The sequence below is a fragment of the Pseudopipra pipra genome, chromosome 10 (genome assembly GCF_036250125.1).
Source record: "Pseudopipra pipra isolate bDixPip1 chromosome 10, bDixPip1.hap1, whole genome shotgun sequence".
NCBI lineage: Eukaryota > Metazoa > Chordata > Aves > Passeriformes > Pipridae > Pseudopipra > Pseudopipra pipra.
In genome coordinates this window covers 17046034-17062637 of record NC_087558.1, presented here as the reverse complement: position 1 = coordinate 17062637, position 16604 = coordinate 17046034, and the positions used below count along the sequence as shown (strand labels likewise).

The 16604-nt window shown below is 41.3% G+C and overlaps 1 protein-coding gene across 5 annotated transcripts in view; it reads left to right on the top strand.

The window, feature by feature from the left end:
- Positions 1 to 16604, top strand: part of NYAP2 (neuronal tyrosine-phosphorylated phosphoinositide-3-kinase adaptor 2) — a 135337-nt gene that overhangs the window by 60721 nt on the left and 58012 nt on the right. For 4 of the 5 annotated variants that reach the window (XM_064666504.1, XM_064666507.1, XM_064666505.1 and 1 more), the window contains one exon: positions 15015 to 15068. The exons of the other annotated variant lie outside the window; for it this stretch is intronic. In XM_064666504.1, coding sequence (XP_064522574.1) covers positions 15015 to 15068 — 54 coding nt within the window. The remainder of the gene's footprint in view (positions 1 to 15014; positions 15069 to 16604) is intronic. 5 annotated transcript variants of the gene reach the window in all.

Below are 16604 nucleotides of genomic sequence, written 5' to 3'. Positions count from 1 at the left end.
TGGTGTGGCCAGAAATACTTCTTAGCTATATCCGTGTTATGACCCCTTTTAAGCAAATCTGATTTTAAAAAGTTGTCAGTTATAACAAAGTTGCACATGAATGTGTAATTCAACTGGTGACACGTAAGTCTATGATTGTGAAATTGAACACAAACGCTGAAAAGAACTGTGGCTTTATTTATGCCGTTGGTAGTTGTTTTGCATGTGACATTTACCATTACTTCCATAGCTTGTCCTCTACAGTGACCACTACATCAGCTCCACTGCAGACTAACACAGCAAATGCAAGCATTAAGTAGCTGTCCTTAATAAAAACAGTTTAGCAGAATTTCACTGGACCAAAACATTCACAGAAAAGATTCAGATTTGAGCTGCACACAGATTTAAATTTTCATATCAGGAAGTCTTTCAATTCTTCAACTTAATACACAAGGAGAATGTATGGCACAAGCTTCATGATATTTGAGTCCAAGGAAAGAATATGTAGTTATGTCCCTTCTGACAGATTTCAAATTTTGGAGTTGGTTGACATTTCTGTTTCTAAAGCCACTTTGCATCCTCCACACCGAGCTTGATCTATCCCATCACTTGGTGGTTATGAGTGACATGCGTGGTACTGTAGCCATGTTCACTTTGGTTAATCTGTATGACAGTGGTACTACCATACCAGAGAGCTAAGTATTGCAGAGTGCCTTGAATTTGTTATTGTAATCACAAGCTGAATATTCATAGCAAGATCTCTGGAAAGAACTGATGAATGAGTAATACTGCATCATTAGCATAGAAGATAATACCTAAATGTTACCTTTCAGTGTGACTAAATGCCTTCATGGAACATTGAGAATCTCTATGATGCTTAATATATGACTTGTATTGTATTCATTCTGCTGCTTTGTATGTGGAGCAACAAAGGGTACTTTTAGGCTAAAATGATGATGTTCCTGGAAATTTTGAATTGGCACACTGTTGTTTTCATGTGTTCAAAATGTCTGCCCTGTTTCTGTGTCTTTGGTTACAGGGGTTTCACCGAAGAGTTTAATATACAGAAAGATCAGATTGTAGGGTTATTTTTGAAGTAAGCAGTCAAATTTTTAAGACTGAGATTTACTCACGGATGGTACAACATGATGTTTGGATGAACAGGCTGGATTTCTGAGGTGTTTTGCTGTCACTAGGAGAGGCTTTGTTATCACCTGTGCACTCCAATGTAACATGTTGTTTTGATGACAGAATTTTCACATTCATCTGGCTAGCATAGGCATGTTTGTATAAAGACTATGGACACTGATGAGAACATCTAAAGATGAGCAGAACTAGATGAAAGTCAAAGTTCCTATCTGCGATATCGATTGATAAAATATTAAACAAGCTTTGACACCAAATACGAAATCGTTAGTGTTGCTCTAAAATTAATTCCTAGCACATTTAGTGTCTGAAATTGTGGCTAGCTTAGAGAATCGCATGAAACTTGGATTCTGCTAGTCTTTTGTTTGTGAGCAAAGGTTATGTTTTTCTTTATGCAGTAGTATCTTTCCAATTTCAGGTGAGACAGTCCATAGGATACAATATTCATGTTCTCCTTGGGAGGTCTTTGAAAGCTCAAGTCCAAGAACGCACAGGTTTAACTTTCAGTCAGTGCTGTCCATCTTGTACCCGAATATTTGTATATGCATGTGTCTCACACATTTGCATGTATTTGTGGTATTTGCAGGCTGAATGACTACAGCTTTTCCAGGAACTATGGAAAATAATGATGAAACCCCTGTTGTTTCTCCATCAACTACTGTGGAATCTCTACAAAGGAGTTGTCACAAAATTGTTCCCAGCTCCATTTTTTTATGACAATGCAGAGTAATTCAGACTGTAATGTCTATTGTCTGACCCTGTGGCTACTTTGAAAAGTAGTCTGCTGCATTTTCTAGACAACCAGGGACAGTCTTACCACTCTTTTTTATTAAACATGTTTACTTTTTGCTTTTTGATAATGTTTATAGAAAAAAAATCCCAAATAGCTACTGATAGTAAATTTGATTCTTTTTCTTATCATGGTAAAGTCAAAATATTGAATTCATCCCATCATAATAACTGCCATAATATTAGGTTGGTTTGATTATAAGTCTGTCTTTACTGCAGAAGGGGCAGAAAAAATTTGGTCGTGAGCTTGAAAGACCTCTTTTCTTCCTGAAGCACAAATAGCATCAGTGACACCCACACCAGACCTGTACACTTTTCCTGTAAATGCTTTTGCTTCCTTATTTGTGGGAGTGTGAGAATCTTTTAGGCTGCAGTGACACATATTAACCCTGTCTCATCGTGCAGCAGCAGGATAACACCTTGGTTTCTATGTTTCATCCCAGTGTACCTTGGCTCCGCCTGAAAGAGCACTCTCCAGCCCCAAGGCCTCATTCTCCTTAACTTGACTTTGCTGCTGTGTTTCCACCCTTTGTGTCCCTTCCTGTGCTTTAATATTCCATTTTTTTTACTCCTCTGGTTCCCTCTCGTATGCACCCACTGAACGCCTTCCATCCAATGCGTTTCTCCTCCGTGACAGATTTCTAGAAAGTTGTTTTTAAAAATGTAGGTTGTCTTTTCTTCAGAGTTTTCAAATTCTGGTAGGAACAGCAAACAAATGGAGCTGTGCCCCATGCATCACACATTGGAAGTGAGAAGTGAACTGAAAAGGGTAATTTAAAATTACATTTCAGCATGGAAGGCATATCTAATCTTGTTCCTGAAAGGCTCTTTATTGAGAAAAAGCAGGAGCATAATTAATTGATGTGTTTTTGGTGCCCAATCTTACAGAAAAAGGAAGTAATAAAACAGTATAATTGGCCAATGTAACCAGCCTCAAGCAGTGTTTTTGATATGATCACTGCATGTCCACAGGAAAGGCTTACAGATCTGCTGCAGTACAAACATAAATTAGAAAGTATAACTGAATTGCATTTTGAAAGTTAATGTTTTGTTAAAATTCTACTTAGTAATATGGAGGACTACTTTATATAAATAAATACACATAGAATATATGTAATATAATTTAATTTATGTATATGTGATTTACACAAGTATAATGAAAATGCAAGTTGTATGTGCTTGCATTGTACATACAAATGTGCACACAAATGCAAATTAAAACTCAGAGTAGCATTTTTAAAATTATATTCATGGTTGTAATTTTGGTCCTGACAGAGTCAAAGGGAAATATACTTGTGATATTGGAAAATACTTGCAGGGGACCCACCTGTCAAACCCATTCAATTTGTTCAGTATTTTCCTTCCAAGTGTCATGTGGAAGAAGATATCCCTCTTCCTGCTGCCTTCTAAGCCTATACAATAGGCTCAGCAATTCCTAAAGGTGGGCAACTTGTAAGGAAAACTTTCCTCTGGAGAAAAGCAATTAAGGTAACTGTAACTGGGGCTGCAGTCCAGCTGGTCTTGCCCATAAATCTAGTTTTCTGTCAGCTAGTCTGGTGGCTCTTAATTGTAAACTTGAACTTTTGCTACTCTCATTGAACAGTGCTTGGAGTAAAGGGATTTAACATTTTTGCTCGTTTTGCATAATGCTGGTTTCCTTTTATTTCTTACCTTGGTGAATAATGTATTTAACCTGAACTTTGAAATAGTGTCCTCTGCAGTAACCACGTCATGTCTTTCCTTATAGCCAGATCTTATTCCCAGATCTTTTTATCCGTGCCTTCTAAAGTGAGAAATACCATTAATGAGCCCTATTCAGACCTAACAAGTCTAAAGGGACTGAAGAGTTCTGGTGGGTTGACCTGCGTATGGGCAGTTTAAGACACTACTGCTCTGGGCTATCTGCTTGGTCTCCTGCCTGCGTGAAAAGCCAGGGCTCACATAGCAGAATGCAGTATTTTAGGGACACGTCTTTGAGACACAGGTGCTGCTGCAGGGCAGGAGCTGTGCCAGAAGTGAGGCAGGCAGGTCTGGTGAGCAGCATCCTGCAGTGAAGTCTGTCAGAGCCCTGAGCAGTGAGCATGAGACTTGTGCGATGGCTCTTGCACTGTGCTGCCTCTCAACAAGGGCCGGGTGCCACTGGGGTCTGCAGTGCTGGGGTGTGGGTTTGGGAACAGGGGAAGGGCAGGCTGTGTGGCTGTAGCAGGACAGGGTGTGCTGCCTCCTGAGCCATCCTTGGAGGTGTGATGCCCTGGAGCCATCCTCCCCTGAGGTGCTCAGCTGGAGCTGCATTGTGCCCAAGAGACCGGAGCGCTTGTATGTTGTGCACCGTATGCTTTTTAGCTCACTTTCTTCTTTCCTACAGCCTGCACTGTGTTTTGAGCACAGTGTTTGGCCCCATGGGAAGCTGCAGCTAGTGTTCATGTTAGCTATATAGGTATAATGCAAGCTGGTATTGAACCACCTGTAAAGCAATGTCTGCTTTCCTTCACATACCTTAATCTGATTCTTGATCTCAGTGCTGCCTGGTCAATTATTTTTTTGTACACTGCAGTGTATCTCTTGCAGCCTGTGAGGCTTGAGAGAACTTAACTTGAAACTGTGCACGTTGGGAGAAGGCATCTGGCAATGATGGAAGGAAAAGCCAAAGACGGTGGCAGAAATCACAGGCCCTGTTGTCAGCAGAATGAGGCTCTGTTATCATACATGACTCCGGAAACGAGTTAGAGCAGCAGCATTAGAGCCATGCAGTCTCTAGTAGAACCCTTTGCTCAGCCCTGCCTCTTAGCCTCTATGCTGCTGCAGGGATTGGGAGGGTGGGGGGCACCACTGGCCTGACTGTGCCTTGGGACTCTGCCCAGCAGTGCTTCTGCTCTGTGTTTGGCAGCTTTGGTTGCTGAAGCAGCTTGTTCCACCTGACCTGCATTCCAGCAGGTAGAACATGGCAAAGATTTTGGTATGTTTTCTGTCATTTAATAGCTTAGAGATTTTCAAAGGCTTTGCTTTTGGGGATGATGGTGTTGCCAGCTTTTCAGTGCTTTGGGATTTGGTTTTCTCTGCTTTTGCCGAGATTTCAGTTTGGCCCTCCCTGCAGCGAGCTAGTTTTCAGACTGCAGCTCCCAGAGCTGGGTTACTTTCCTGCAGGTACCACCTCCTTCAGCCATTCATCTTTTCAGATCTGTTTTCTGGTCCCTCAGATGAGGGAGGGCAAGGGGAAAGGAAGGAATGAAAGCAGCAGTTCCTATAGTGTTTATAATAGCTTTCTGTGCAGAGCAATGAACACAATATGATTTTGGAGGGATTTACAAACAAGTTTTGAAGCTACAGAGGGAATATGTTCTTACCCTCAAGGCACATATGCATACTCATTAACGTTAATGGAAGCTGCAAGCACTGAACAGTAAATAGACCATGCAGTGGTAAAAGACACGAAGCTCTAGTTACCCACTCGGGAATCACATAGTGCCCAGGACTTGGCAGTTGGTACTTTAGCTGTGTTCTGCTTGTCTATCCTGTGTACTTAGTGTATTTTTTTTATTCCTCTTAATTTAACAAAGTTGCTTTATGTGTTCCTCCTCTGTCTTTTCTGGATAGGATGTTGCTCATTTGCTGAGAACTGCACCTTTGTGAAAAAGCACAAAATTCAACGTGCAGCCCCCCTGTGGTACAGCTATTGCTCTGCTCTCAAGGGTGATGGAAGCTGTGATGTTCTTGATAACAGAAAAGCCTTAATAATGCAAGTTCAGGGAGTGTTGGGCTGATTTACCAGATTGACTGCAAATGCAGCATGTCCAGGAGGAGCTGCCTGCCCTAAGCCAAAGCCAGCAAGCCCTGCTAAATACTTGTGACTCCTGCTGTGAGCATGTGGGCTTTTCTGTACACTTTACTGTGTAGAGAGTGTATCAGGGCTCAGGAAAGTTTATAAGCCTGGTCACAACCCCAGGCCCAAACTGTACTGGTGAATGCACATCATCTACCCTGGAATTAGCAAAACCATCTCAGACCTAAAAGCAGTCTCAGGTGTAATGCAGACATGCTGTATAAGAGATTTTCTCAGGCTGCTGCTAGCCTGAAGTCTGCTGACTATATAGGGTCACTGTAGTCCCTGAACACACCAACAAGGCAAGGAAATATCAGCCACTTATTCATGTAGTCAGCTGGGATCTAGGAGAGAGTATTACCACAGGTTTCACATCATATGAAAGTCACTATGCTGCTTTTAGAGCCAACCTGGCCAAGAAAGTACTTTAGATGTGCTCTTTGAGGTGTCCGAATCAATAATCTTTGCCAGAAAGACCACAATGAAGAGAGAGTCTCTGAAGGAAGCTATCACGTGGGTGGTCTTGTTCACTGCATGGTTAATTTGCAGCCTCAACAGACAGCCCCTATGTAACTTTAAGGTTATAGTGTCAATAAATCCATTCATTATCAGCAGGTCACTGTAAGTCATCTTATTTGTGACTCTATTTCATTTTTTATTTTGTTTATACCTCAGGGAACCATAATACTGGACCTTCTCAGCATTTCCACCTGTGAGTTGAAATACTATGAAACACTAGATTCTTGCTTTATTTTGCTTCACTGAATGGCTCTGAAGTCAAGGCCAGGAGAGGAGGGGAGGAGAAATCCAGGTTAATTCTCTTGCCTTGTTTTGACAGCCCATCACAATTTGTTAAGTAAAATGAAATGCCTGTGAAACTACAAAAATAACAATTTGAGAACACTCCTACTATGCTTCTGTTTTGCATACTGTCTTTGGTATTGTCTGTTAAAGGCATTGTGGACAAATGAGTAAGGGCTTGAGGGATCAGATTGAAATCCTAGAGCCTCTGTTTACTCTCAGAGCTGGTCTATGATAATAGAGATGCGTGCAAAACTCATTTGGAATTAAAGGAAAAAACACAAAACAGCAGCACTCTTTGTTCTACAGCAAATGCATTGGATTTCCACCTCTTTGTCTTACCTTATTTTTAACTGGTGCCCTAATTTTGTTCTCACTTAAACAATCAAATGAGACAAATCCTTATGGAGTGAAGCATGATTGAGCTCTCAAAGTATTTTGTGCCAAGAGGTTTGTACAGGTTACAGTCACATTGGCTTTACTGGGAATGCACAGTGCTTACAGAATCACATCCCAAGAGATTCAATTCTAGCTCCAGGTGAGACCCTGTCATGGTTAGCCTCTGTTTCATTGGTAATTTCCTTCTAATGACTGTTTGAATATAGTAGTCTTGGTTGGTGCACTGGTTTGCTGCTTTCATCTTTTCCACTTGGCTTAATGTTGGGTGACATCAGGCAACATATGGCTGACATGCTACAACTGTGTTTGGCACTTCATGCTTTTCCGTCCGTACGTGTGCAAACGGTGCTGTGTTGGGATAACGTGCACAGCAGTGACAGCTCAGCAGAGCACAGCTTCCTTTTTGCAGTGCCATCAACTTGCCTGGAGGTCACAGTGTATCAGCCTGGGCTTTTCATAGATGTATGAGGGGAAAAAAATAAAACTAAGCACACAATTTTGGTGCTAATGTTAGTGGCCTAGCTTCTGGCATGTCAAACAAGAAACACATACCCCAAAGTTCATGGGATTTGCAGCTGACTGCTAGTTCAGGGTGAGGGGAGCCTTAGATATGGGCATCTAAATAAGCCAGAGCATGGTGTACTTGACACCAGCGAGAGGCATAACTTAATATCCATTTCCAGTGCAGTGGTATAATATTTGCCATGTCTTCCATAATTTCTCTGAGATGATCATAACTAATCATAAATAATACTCTGCTTTCAAATTCAACCATCTTACAGTAACAATTGGAGGACTCTAGCTCTTCTTATGCTTAAGAGTAAAACAAAACCAGAACTGCAAGTACACGATTCTTTGAGCATAAACATGCTTGAAAAACCTCAGCTGTATTGGGAGCAGTATAACCTTTGGGTTGTTGGTCCTAACAGTGCTTTGTGGAGTAAAGGAGATTCCTGTAATTCTCCCCTCCGTGCATGGCTGCAAATGGAGCTGTTTCTATTTCCTCTTGCTGAAATACTGAAGGATGGCTTGGTTATAAACCTTGCCTTATAATCAGTGGGGGCATACCAGAACTGTCCTCAATTGGGAAAGTTTCAGTGGGGTTAGGTTTTTGATTGTGACAATGGACGTCTCTCAATATTTGCATTTTGATGAATAAGATGGTAAGTAAACTTTTGATTAAAAGAAAAATCAGTGACCAAAAAAGCAAACATACAAATGTGTACCAGGCACAAACTTGAAGATATACAACTAGTGAGGATGCAAAAACTTGATCATATGTTATTTTATTATTTATGAGGGTTTGCAAGCAAAAACATGAAAACTCAGTGTTCTGTGGTTCTGAATTTGTTATTTTTTGTTAAAGGCAAATAATTTTTACTAGGTTTGTGGCTAAATATCTACAGCGGCTAATTGCTATATGATCCCAGTTCTGAAAATGCCTGCTTGCATGCCAGGAAGTGTTATGGCAAATGAAGACTTCTGTAAGTAATACTAACCATCATCTCCCAAGGGTGTAAGTGGAGGAACAGGCCCTTCACATCTCTACCACTACTGGCACAGATGACCTTGAGCTCTCAGTGTCACAGATTCCTCCTTTGTAACATAGGAATAGCAACAAAGGCTTTGTTAGTGAAATAGTTTGCAATCAGCTTATGATCAGAGTGTTTCTGTTCACATTCAAAGCTTGAGCTGATGGGACGTGTCAGTGCTTTTGTGAGCAGCACTGTAAAAAGAAGTAGAGGAGGGATTATGTGAAAAATACTGTCCTTGCTAATGTGAAATTCTGCACATCTGGCAGGGTTTCATTTGTGAACTCAGGGCAGTCACTGTGGAAACCAAGACTTCAAACAGCTACTCAGCATAGGAACTGCTCAAGTTCCCTTTCCCAGCCTCCTGATGGTATCACTGATGCTGCAGAGCGTGAATAAGGATGGCAAAATCTGAGCTGCCATTATGATCCAGATCTGTGAAATGCTGAATGCCATGGGTTTACAGAACAGATAGTCCCATGAGATGGTAGGCAACAACCTGCCTCAGAGCTCAGGCTGTTCTGAGCTGTGCTCTACCACAGACTGTGCCTCGGTGGTGTGGTTGAATTCCTGCAAAGAGCTTTGCTTCTGAGCAGCAACAAAATGAAACAGGCTGTAAACAGGCTGTTCCTTTTTGTGCTCCATCTTTGCCTTTTCACCCTCCATCTCGCTTCTCAGGTGGAACAATGAGGTCAAGCCTGGCATTTGAAACAGGAGGTGGCCTTCCTAAAGCTTGTCTGGAACTGTGCACAACACTGTCAAAATGGTGCTGTACACTGCAGCCATACCAGGTGAATTTATGGTGATGAGACTTGGCTGCATGACCCTTGTAGATCAACACTATTACAGGCTCTACTGGTTTCACTACACCACTCTGCAAATAAATGCAGGAAGAAATGATGGATGCCAGGCACACAGAGAAACTCCAAGTGGAGGCAGCTGATAATGTGTGGCTTGTCTGTAATTTTGTCAACACTTTATTTAAAGTTGAGGAGGAGAGAGAAGTCAACCCTATGGAGATGGAAGTAAAATTAATAACTATGAGGCATTTTTCCTAAAGCTGATTACTGTGAGTGTTTCATACCATTCAGCCTCTGACCACAGTGCTGCTAGTGTTACATCTCCAGGCCCTGCTGCCTGCCCGTGAGCTGCTCTGACAGTGCTCTGTCCACCTCAGCTATCATCATATTTACCCAAAAGATGCTCAGTGACAACTGAGCAGTAACTGCCTCTGCAGGGTCACCTTGTGTCCTTTTGGCAGAGGAAAGAGTGCCCCTTTAGATGAACTCTTGTTCCTTGTGGCTCGTTTTCTTTCTTGATGCTCCTGCTGTGGTGACTCATCTGACCCCGGCCATCAACCTTGTGCTGTGTTTTGAAATGTGAGCTCAGTGGCAGAAAGAAGGGCCTGCCGGATGTGTCAGTCAGCGGCAGCAAGAGGCTCTTTATACAACAGCCAAAAAGAAAGAATTGCAAAAATCCCGGAGAACTTCTGGGGGGAGAGAGGGTTTGTGAAATCTATTGGTTTCTTGTTGCTGGTGGGAGATGCCAAGGACGCACAGGAGCCAGTGTGGAACTGCCGTGCCTGTGAAATAGTTGGACACAGTAAACCTCATGTTGAAGTCCCCAAGAGCTCAGTATTCTGCACACCACCACCTCGGTAGGTCTGCCAGCTTCATTTAATGGACTGCAATTATTTTAGATGCTCAGCAAACAGACTGTTACTTATATAAGCAAATAATGCATTTGACCTACTTATTGTAGCTGTAAGTAGAAGATAAGCATTGCTGTGGATCTGAAAAATGAAGTGTCCCATATCTCTGGATAAATTATTCAAGTCTTTGCACATAGTAACTGCTAGTGTTCTGGTCTAGTTGCTTGTGAACCAAAACGACAATTAAATCAAAGAAACAAATACAGACTATTTTTCTAGATAAATGAAGGAGCTGAGTTAAACTTACTGTTTCATTAGGCATTTGCTCTTCCTCTAGCTTTATTTCCTTCTTTACCATTTCCCCAGTAAATAATTTTACAGTTCACTATTTGGGTGCATCTCCTGGTTTTAGAAATGCCCCAGAGCCAGGAACTCTTTCAGAGATCAGTTTTGTTCAGTGTCTCTACGAGCACTGGGTCAGAAAGCCTGGGTACCATGCCTTCTCCAAGAAGTTCATGAAAGTTCAGCAAACGATTTCCCACATCATTGCCCTGAGCTACAGCAGCTGGTAATCAATAGCAGTGTTGATCCTGTGAAGCCAGGAGTTGCACTGACTGGAGTCTGCCTTTGTTTACATGAGCATTGCCAGATGATACCACTGAGACCTTCAGTGCCCTTTGGGCAGCAGGTAACATAGGAATAAGCAGCTCAGCCCTCAAAGGCTTACTGGTATGATAGTGGTGCCCTCTACGTACCAGGCTCATGTGACTTAGGTGTCTAGGGCGTGTGTTGATGGGACTTAGCTCTTTACACATACTCAGAAGCATCCCTTTCTGAACAGAAGGGAGATATTTTCTTTTTACAGGTCAACAGAAATGCTGTTGTGCTTGCAGTCATCCCATGGCAAAGCCTGTAGAAACTCACAGAAAATGCAGAGCCTCACCATCTTCTGTGTGATGTTCAGGGAATAGCTACAGGGAAACCGCAGAGAGGGAGAAGGGGCAGCTGAGTGTAGGGTGACAACTCTATGAGAACTGCACCACATCAAAAATGCTGAGCTGGGGGGTAGTGGGGGTTAGGGTTAGGGTCGCCCATCGTTCTCCATTTGAAACTCAGTCAGTTTGTGGGGAGCTGCAAAAGTAGAGCAATAGCAGTCAGTTTACAGTAAAACAGCAAACTGTCTTCCAAGATGACAGTTAAGATTCCATAAATGCTGCTATAAACTGGAAGGGCTTTACGCATGTTGCTGATCTGTGGCTCTTTCACTGTATTCTGTTGTGACCATGGGTAACTCTTCACTGCTCCAGCTCTGTACATGTTTCTGCAGTAAAGCCACCAAAAAACAAGCACATACACTTTGTAAATTAATTTCTCTGCCAGCACGTTTCAGTAATTCTGTTTGCACACTCTTCATTAATGATGCTTGTGGCAGATAAGTTCCCATGACAATTGCCTTTCTATATCTAGAATTCCTTCAGCATATATAGAGTTACAAAAATTTTTATTACCACTGGTACACCATTTGCAAAATCTGATTTGCATATTGCAGACTTCAGGCTGTCTGAAACAGAATGAACCAGCACTTTGAAAGTACTCGTTGCATGTGTGGGCAGTGTGATGATCCTTGAGGATCCTTCCCCAGTCATCCTCCCACTGCTCCCTCCTCAGAACCTCTCCCACTGGAACTGCCATAACTTATACCCATGTAATGTCATAGATCCTGGCCCACTGTGCCTGGGCATATTAGTTCAAGGATATTTTTCTGGATGGATACTCAGAGAGTAACCTAAAAGAAGTTATGTGAGATTTTTGTTTGCCTCCTTTTGCACTCAGCTCATCAGTTTTCCTGTAAAAGGAGGATGATTCAAATTGACTATTCTTTTCTTACTTATCCAAAGTCTTGCTTTTTCTGCCTTTCCAGAGCTGTGCTGACTGACAATAACTTTTAGCCTCAATGAATAGTACAGAACAACTTGATTGCAAATAATTTGTAATTATTCCTCAAATACTCTTTTCTTTTTTTCTTTACCTATTCAACGTTATCTGGAAAAATCAGGGACATCAATTACTCATTCTTTAAAAGAACTAGGATGTGAAGTTCAAAATATGTGAGAGCACGAGGCTGGGCATTCAGACAGAGACTTAGTTACTTTGTAATTTTTTTTAAAGTTTTTGAAGACCTTTTCACTGTAGGAAAGACTAATAAGTGGGATTCAGTGTGCCAGGTGGATACACAGAGAAGTGGAGGTCTATGGATGAGAAAACCTGCAAGCCAGTCTGTTCTGGAACATGGCTGTTTTCGGAGGGACTCTCTCCAGCATGCTGATAATCCAAAGGTTTTGATGTATCCTGGCATCTCTGGCTCTGCCCTTGTCTCGATGCTGCAGAACAAAGGACTGGCAGCCCCTGCTGTGCTGGGAGGAGGCACTGGCAGCAAGGCAGTGCTGGCTTTTGGGAATCCCAGGCGGGTGTGGCAATCTTGGCATATAGAGCGGGTTAGGAGCTGGGGTGTTGGGGCTGAGAGTTCAGCTTTGTGGCCCAGATACAGAGCCCTAAACTGAATCTGGCAGTACAATGTCTTCAAGCACAGCACCTATCAGCTGCAGTAGTTGTATTGTTGGAGTAATGCAGAACTGAATTTAACTGCAGGGCCCAATTCTGCTCTCTGTTGTACTGATGTTTAATTCTGGAATATCACTCCCAAAGCCACTAGCTTTCCACCACTTTGAATTAGAGCAGAAATCAATCATTTTAAAAGGCAAAAGAAGTTGTAGCCAAAATAAAGGGACCTGAATACTTTTGAGGAAGTCTCCTTAATCATAGCCTTGAGACATACAAGTAGCACGTCAGTATTATTTTATGACATTGACTTTTAGTCCTTTCATTTTCAGTATAATTTTGTCTTCTTTAAATGCCCAAATAATTTCCAGTAAGAGCTAATAGATTCAGGAGCAGAGAAGAAATATGTACTGCATGAAATCATTGTGCTGAAACCACCTATTGCCTATTTGAATTAATCAGGTGGCTCTTTTTTTCCTTCCATGTGCTTCCCCTCTTTTAGAGGATCTTTTAGGAAAGGAAGAGGTAACCTGCAGGGAAAGGCCTTGTGTCCATGAGGACAGTGCTATTTTGAAAGCCAGGGTTTTTTTTGTGACAGAGGTACAGTCTCTAATGTTACTTCCATCTAGTGATGATGTTTCCATAATCATTTGTTAAGATGCATCTTTGTGTGTATATTTTCTGACTGTTCACAGTAGGTGAACGTTTGCCTTCAAATATTCCTTGGAGAAGAAAAGATGCATGTTCAGCACTGCATGTCTCCAATAACTATTTAAATTTGCTTTAGTTTTCTGCTGTTGCTTTCCAATGATAGGAAGCTCCGTGCAAGTTTCGATGTAACCAAATAAATTAAAATAAAAACTTTGTGTTAAAAAGCCTTTGAACCTTAACTGGCAAAAGATAGATAGTGAAAGGCAGCATTAAGGGGTAAAATGACAGGCAAGGCCCTGTGGCCTGTGACAAAGAGATGAATTAAACTGAGGTCTCCTGAGTTCCTATCTTTTGCACAGTTCAGAGGACTGTGCCTTTTTAAATTCAGTTTCACTAAGAATATTCAAACTTCACCTACAGAGATAATGAAATCCAACCCAATATAAGCACTGGTGCACAAATGCACTTAAAATGATGTGCAACTTTGAACAAGCAGTTCATTTCATTAGAGCCAGTGGGGTTATTCAGTCTTGAACTTGCATACACATATATATACATATAGGCTCTGTACTACCCTGGAGCTGGATTTTCTCTGTTGAATTATGTGATGTGAATCAGAATCTGTGTATCTGTGATTCAGTATCCAGCACGTTCAGGATTTAATTAAAGAAATTCTATTTCCTTTCACTCCTGGAGGCTCCTTTTGGTAGAGGTATCCCTCAAAATACAATCAGATAAATTTCTTCCACACTTAAAGTCACATTTTTAAGAAATTTAAACATTTTTAGGGCCCAATTCATTCCTTCATTTAGAAATAATGTGAATCCTATAGCCTCTTGTAAAAATTGAAAGGGAGGAATTTTCCTGTTACATCTGTTTATTCTGTTTTTTACAGTGAACAGCGCAATTCATCAGATTGGTCTGTGAAATTTAAAAGCTGGAAAACACCCAAAGGACAATTACAAAATTAATTTTAATTTTTAGATGTTTTCACTCATTCCTTACACAGCGAGCAAACAATAAACGGCGGTATGACAACATATTTTCATATTTCAGTCTCTCCTTAAAGAGTAAAGGATAATACCAGAAGCACTTTGTATTTCCAAAATTAACTTTGAAAGGCAGATTATCTGGGCATGTCTGAAAGCTACGTATAACCTTTGCGCTACATACATCTCATTTCAAAAATGTCATATTCTCGGTAGGGCTTCTGTGAGGCTATTTTAGGCATTGTGCTACTTGCTTCGAGACAAGAACCGAAGTTACTAGAGCCTACATCTCTTGTTTTGCTTGAGGTTTGTTAGAGCTGGATAATTAATTGCTTGGTAGTAGGACACTATTAAACATGGCAAGTTCCTGCCCAAGCAACATAAACTTTGTGAAGTTCACTGCTGTTTGCAAGGATTACTGTATCTCCAGTTTATCAGTCATGGTAATTTGGATGGTTCTGATGCAAACAAGGGTCTGCTAGCACAGCATTGTGGCAGCTCCTGTGAGGGCAGAGGACCATGGAGCAGATGCTGAGTTTTCTTCCTCTGAGCGCCTCTCATCTCTCAAACTCCTCACAGGCCTGGTGGTCACTTGTGTTTGTGTGTGTCTGTGATAGAAGCACTTTGAGATGGATGTTTAAGGAAAGTTGCACCTGGCAGGGAAAGAAATAGCTCTCACTTTCATTTTTTCCATTTAGCTTTGGATCAGGACCCACGTCCGCTGATGTATGAGTGGCAGAGTTTCAACACAGGTTAGTGGCAACAGTTGCACCAAGGACATAGTAATCCATGTTGAAAAGCACTTAATTACTCCATGTTTAGGGTAGACAACACAGCAGTATGTGTACCACCAATATGTCAGCATGGTTTGCTTTTCATAGGAGTTTATGTTCTCAGCAGGCACTGAATGCTTTTTCTGCCTGATAAATGTCAAGTACTTCAAGCAATCTTGCCTATTCCTCTCTGGAGATTGCCAAATAATCCCCTTTCATGGAGTACGGGATCTTGCCAGGGCTTCTGCATTCATGCACATCTATCTCTGGCAAATGTTGGTAATACAGAAACTGCACAAATACTTCCTGCTCCTTTCATTAGCTTTGTACAGCTCTGTTTAGCTGCAGGATTCCTGTTTTTTTCTCTGTTGTTCCAGGCTGGAGCGGTAGTTCATGATCCATATTCCACTATAAGGTGTCCTGTAGAATTCAGCCCTTGCCATGGAGCTCTGTTTTAGAGTAGAAACCTTTGCTAAATAAACTGAAATGTCTTGCATCATTAGCTTCTTAAAGCTAATTCAGTTTGCCTCCTGAATGTCCCCCTGTATCCAAGGGGAGTTCATGGTAGATGTTGAACAGTTCCTCTGTTCCCAGTCATGATTAAATGATTCCTTTGTTATTTATCCATTTACCTGTGTATTTTCTCTAGGAAGTGCAATATATGGGAGGTAGATACTTTTTTACCTTTTAAAGTTTATAAAATACTTATAACATTTAGTTCAAAATTGTAATTTGAAAAGTCCAATTTGTCACAGAAGGAAAAAGACCTCAGTAACACACCACCTCCTGGAAATAGATGGTTTAATAAAATTAACTATGGCAGAGGAAAAATGCTTTAGAAACAAAATGGAAAGTAAATCACTTTGTCACGTTTTACTCTGTCTCAGACAGCAAGATTGGGTCATTTGACCTTTTTGTTGATAATGTCACCAAGATATTTTAGGCTAATGCTGCATATCATGCAACAACAGATGAGGCTCTGTGTGTCACTTGGTACTTAGTTTCAACCCATGCAAAAATACAAGACTAGATGGCAGAATGTCAATCATTTTTCCTTGACATTTCTCATTTCCTCATTTGTAATGTAATGTAATTTGTAATGTTGTATATGCAAACTACAGCACCTCAGGACAGGTTTAGACCGTGTGGCAGAACTTAATCAATTGGATAAAAAACTGTGAAAATGGAAGGAGGGAAGAGGAAAATATGCTTTTTCGAGCAATTTTTTTTGAAAACACAGTACTTGTAACCACTTTTGGCTATTTTTCAATAAAAATATCAGCTAACACTATCCTTGAATGACCACTGACACAAGAGCATCCCAAGTTTTGATTATTTGTCCGTCCTTAACATCTCTGCAGATAAAGAGATGAAAGAGTGGGGATGTGGCTGTAAGGCAGAGCATGTTCTCAGTGGGACACCCGTGGCACAGAAAATGTAGAAACCAGCACACGGAACAGGGGTTTGAGGACAGCAGAGGATCAGGAAATGTTTCTGTCTCAGGTATTCATTAAG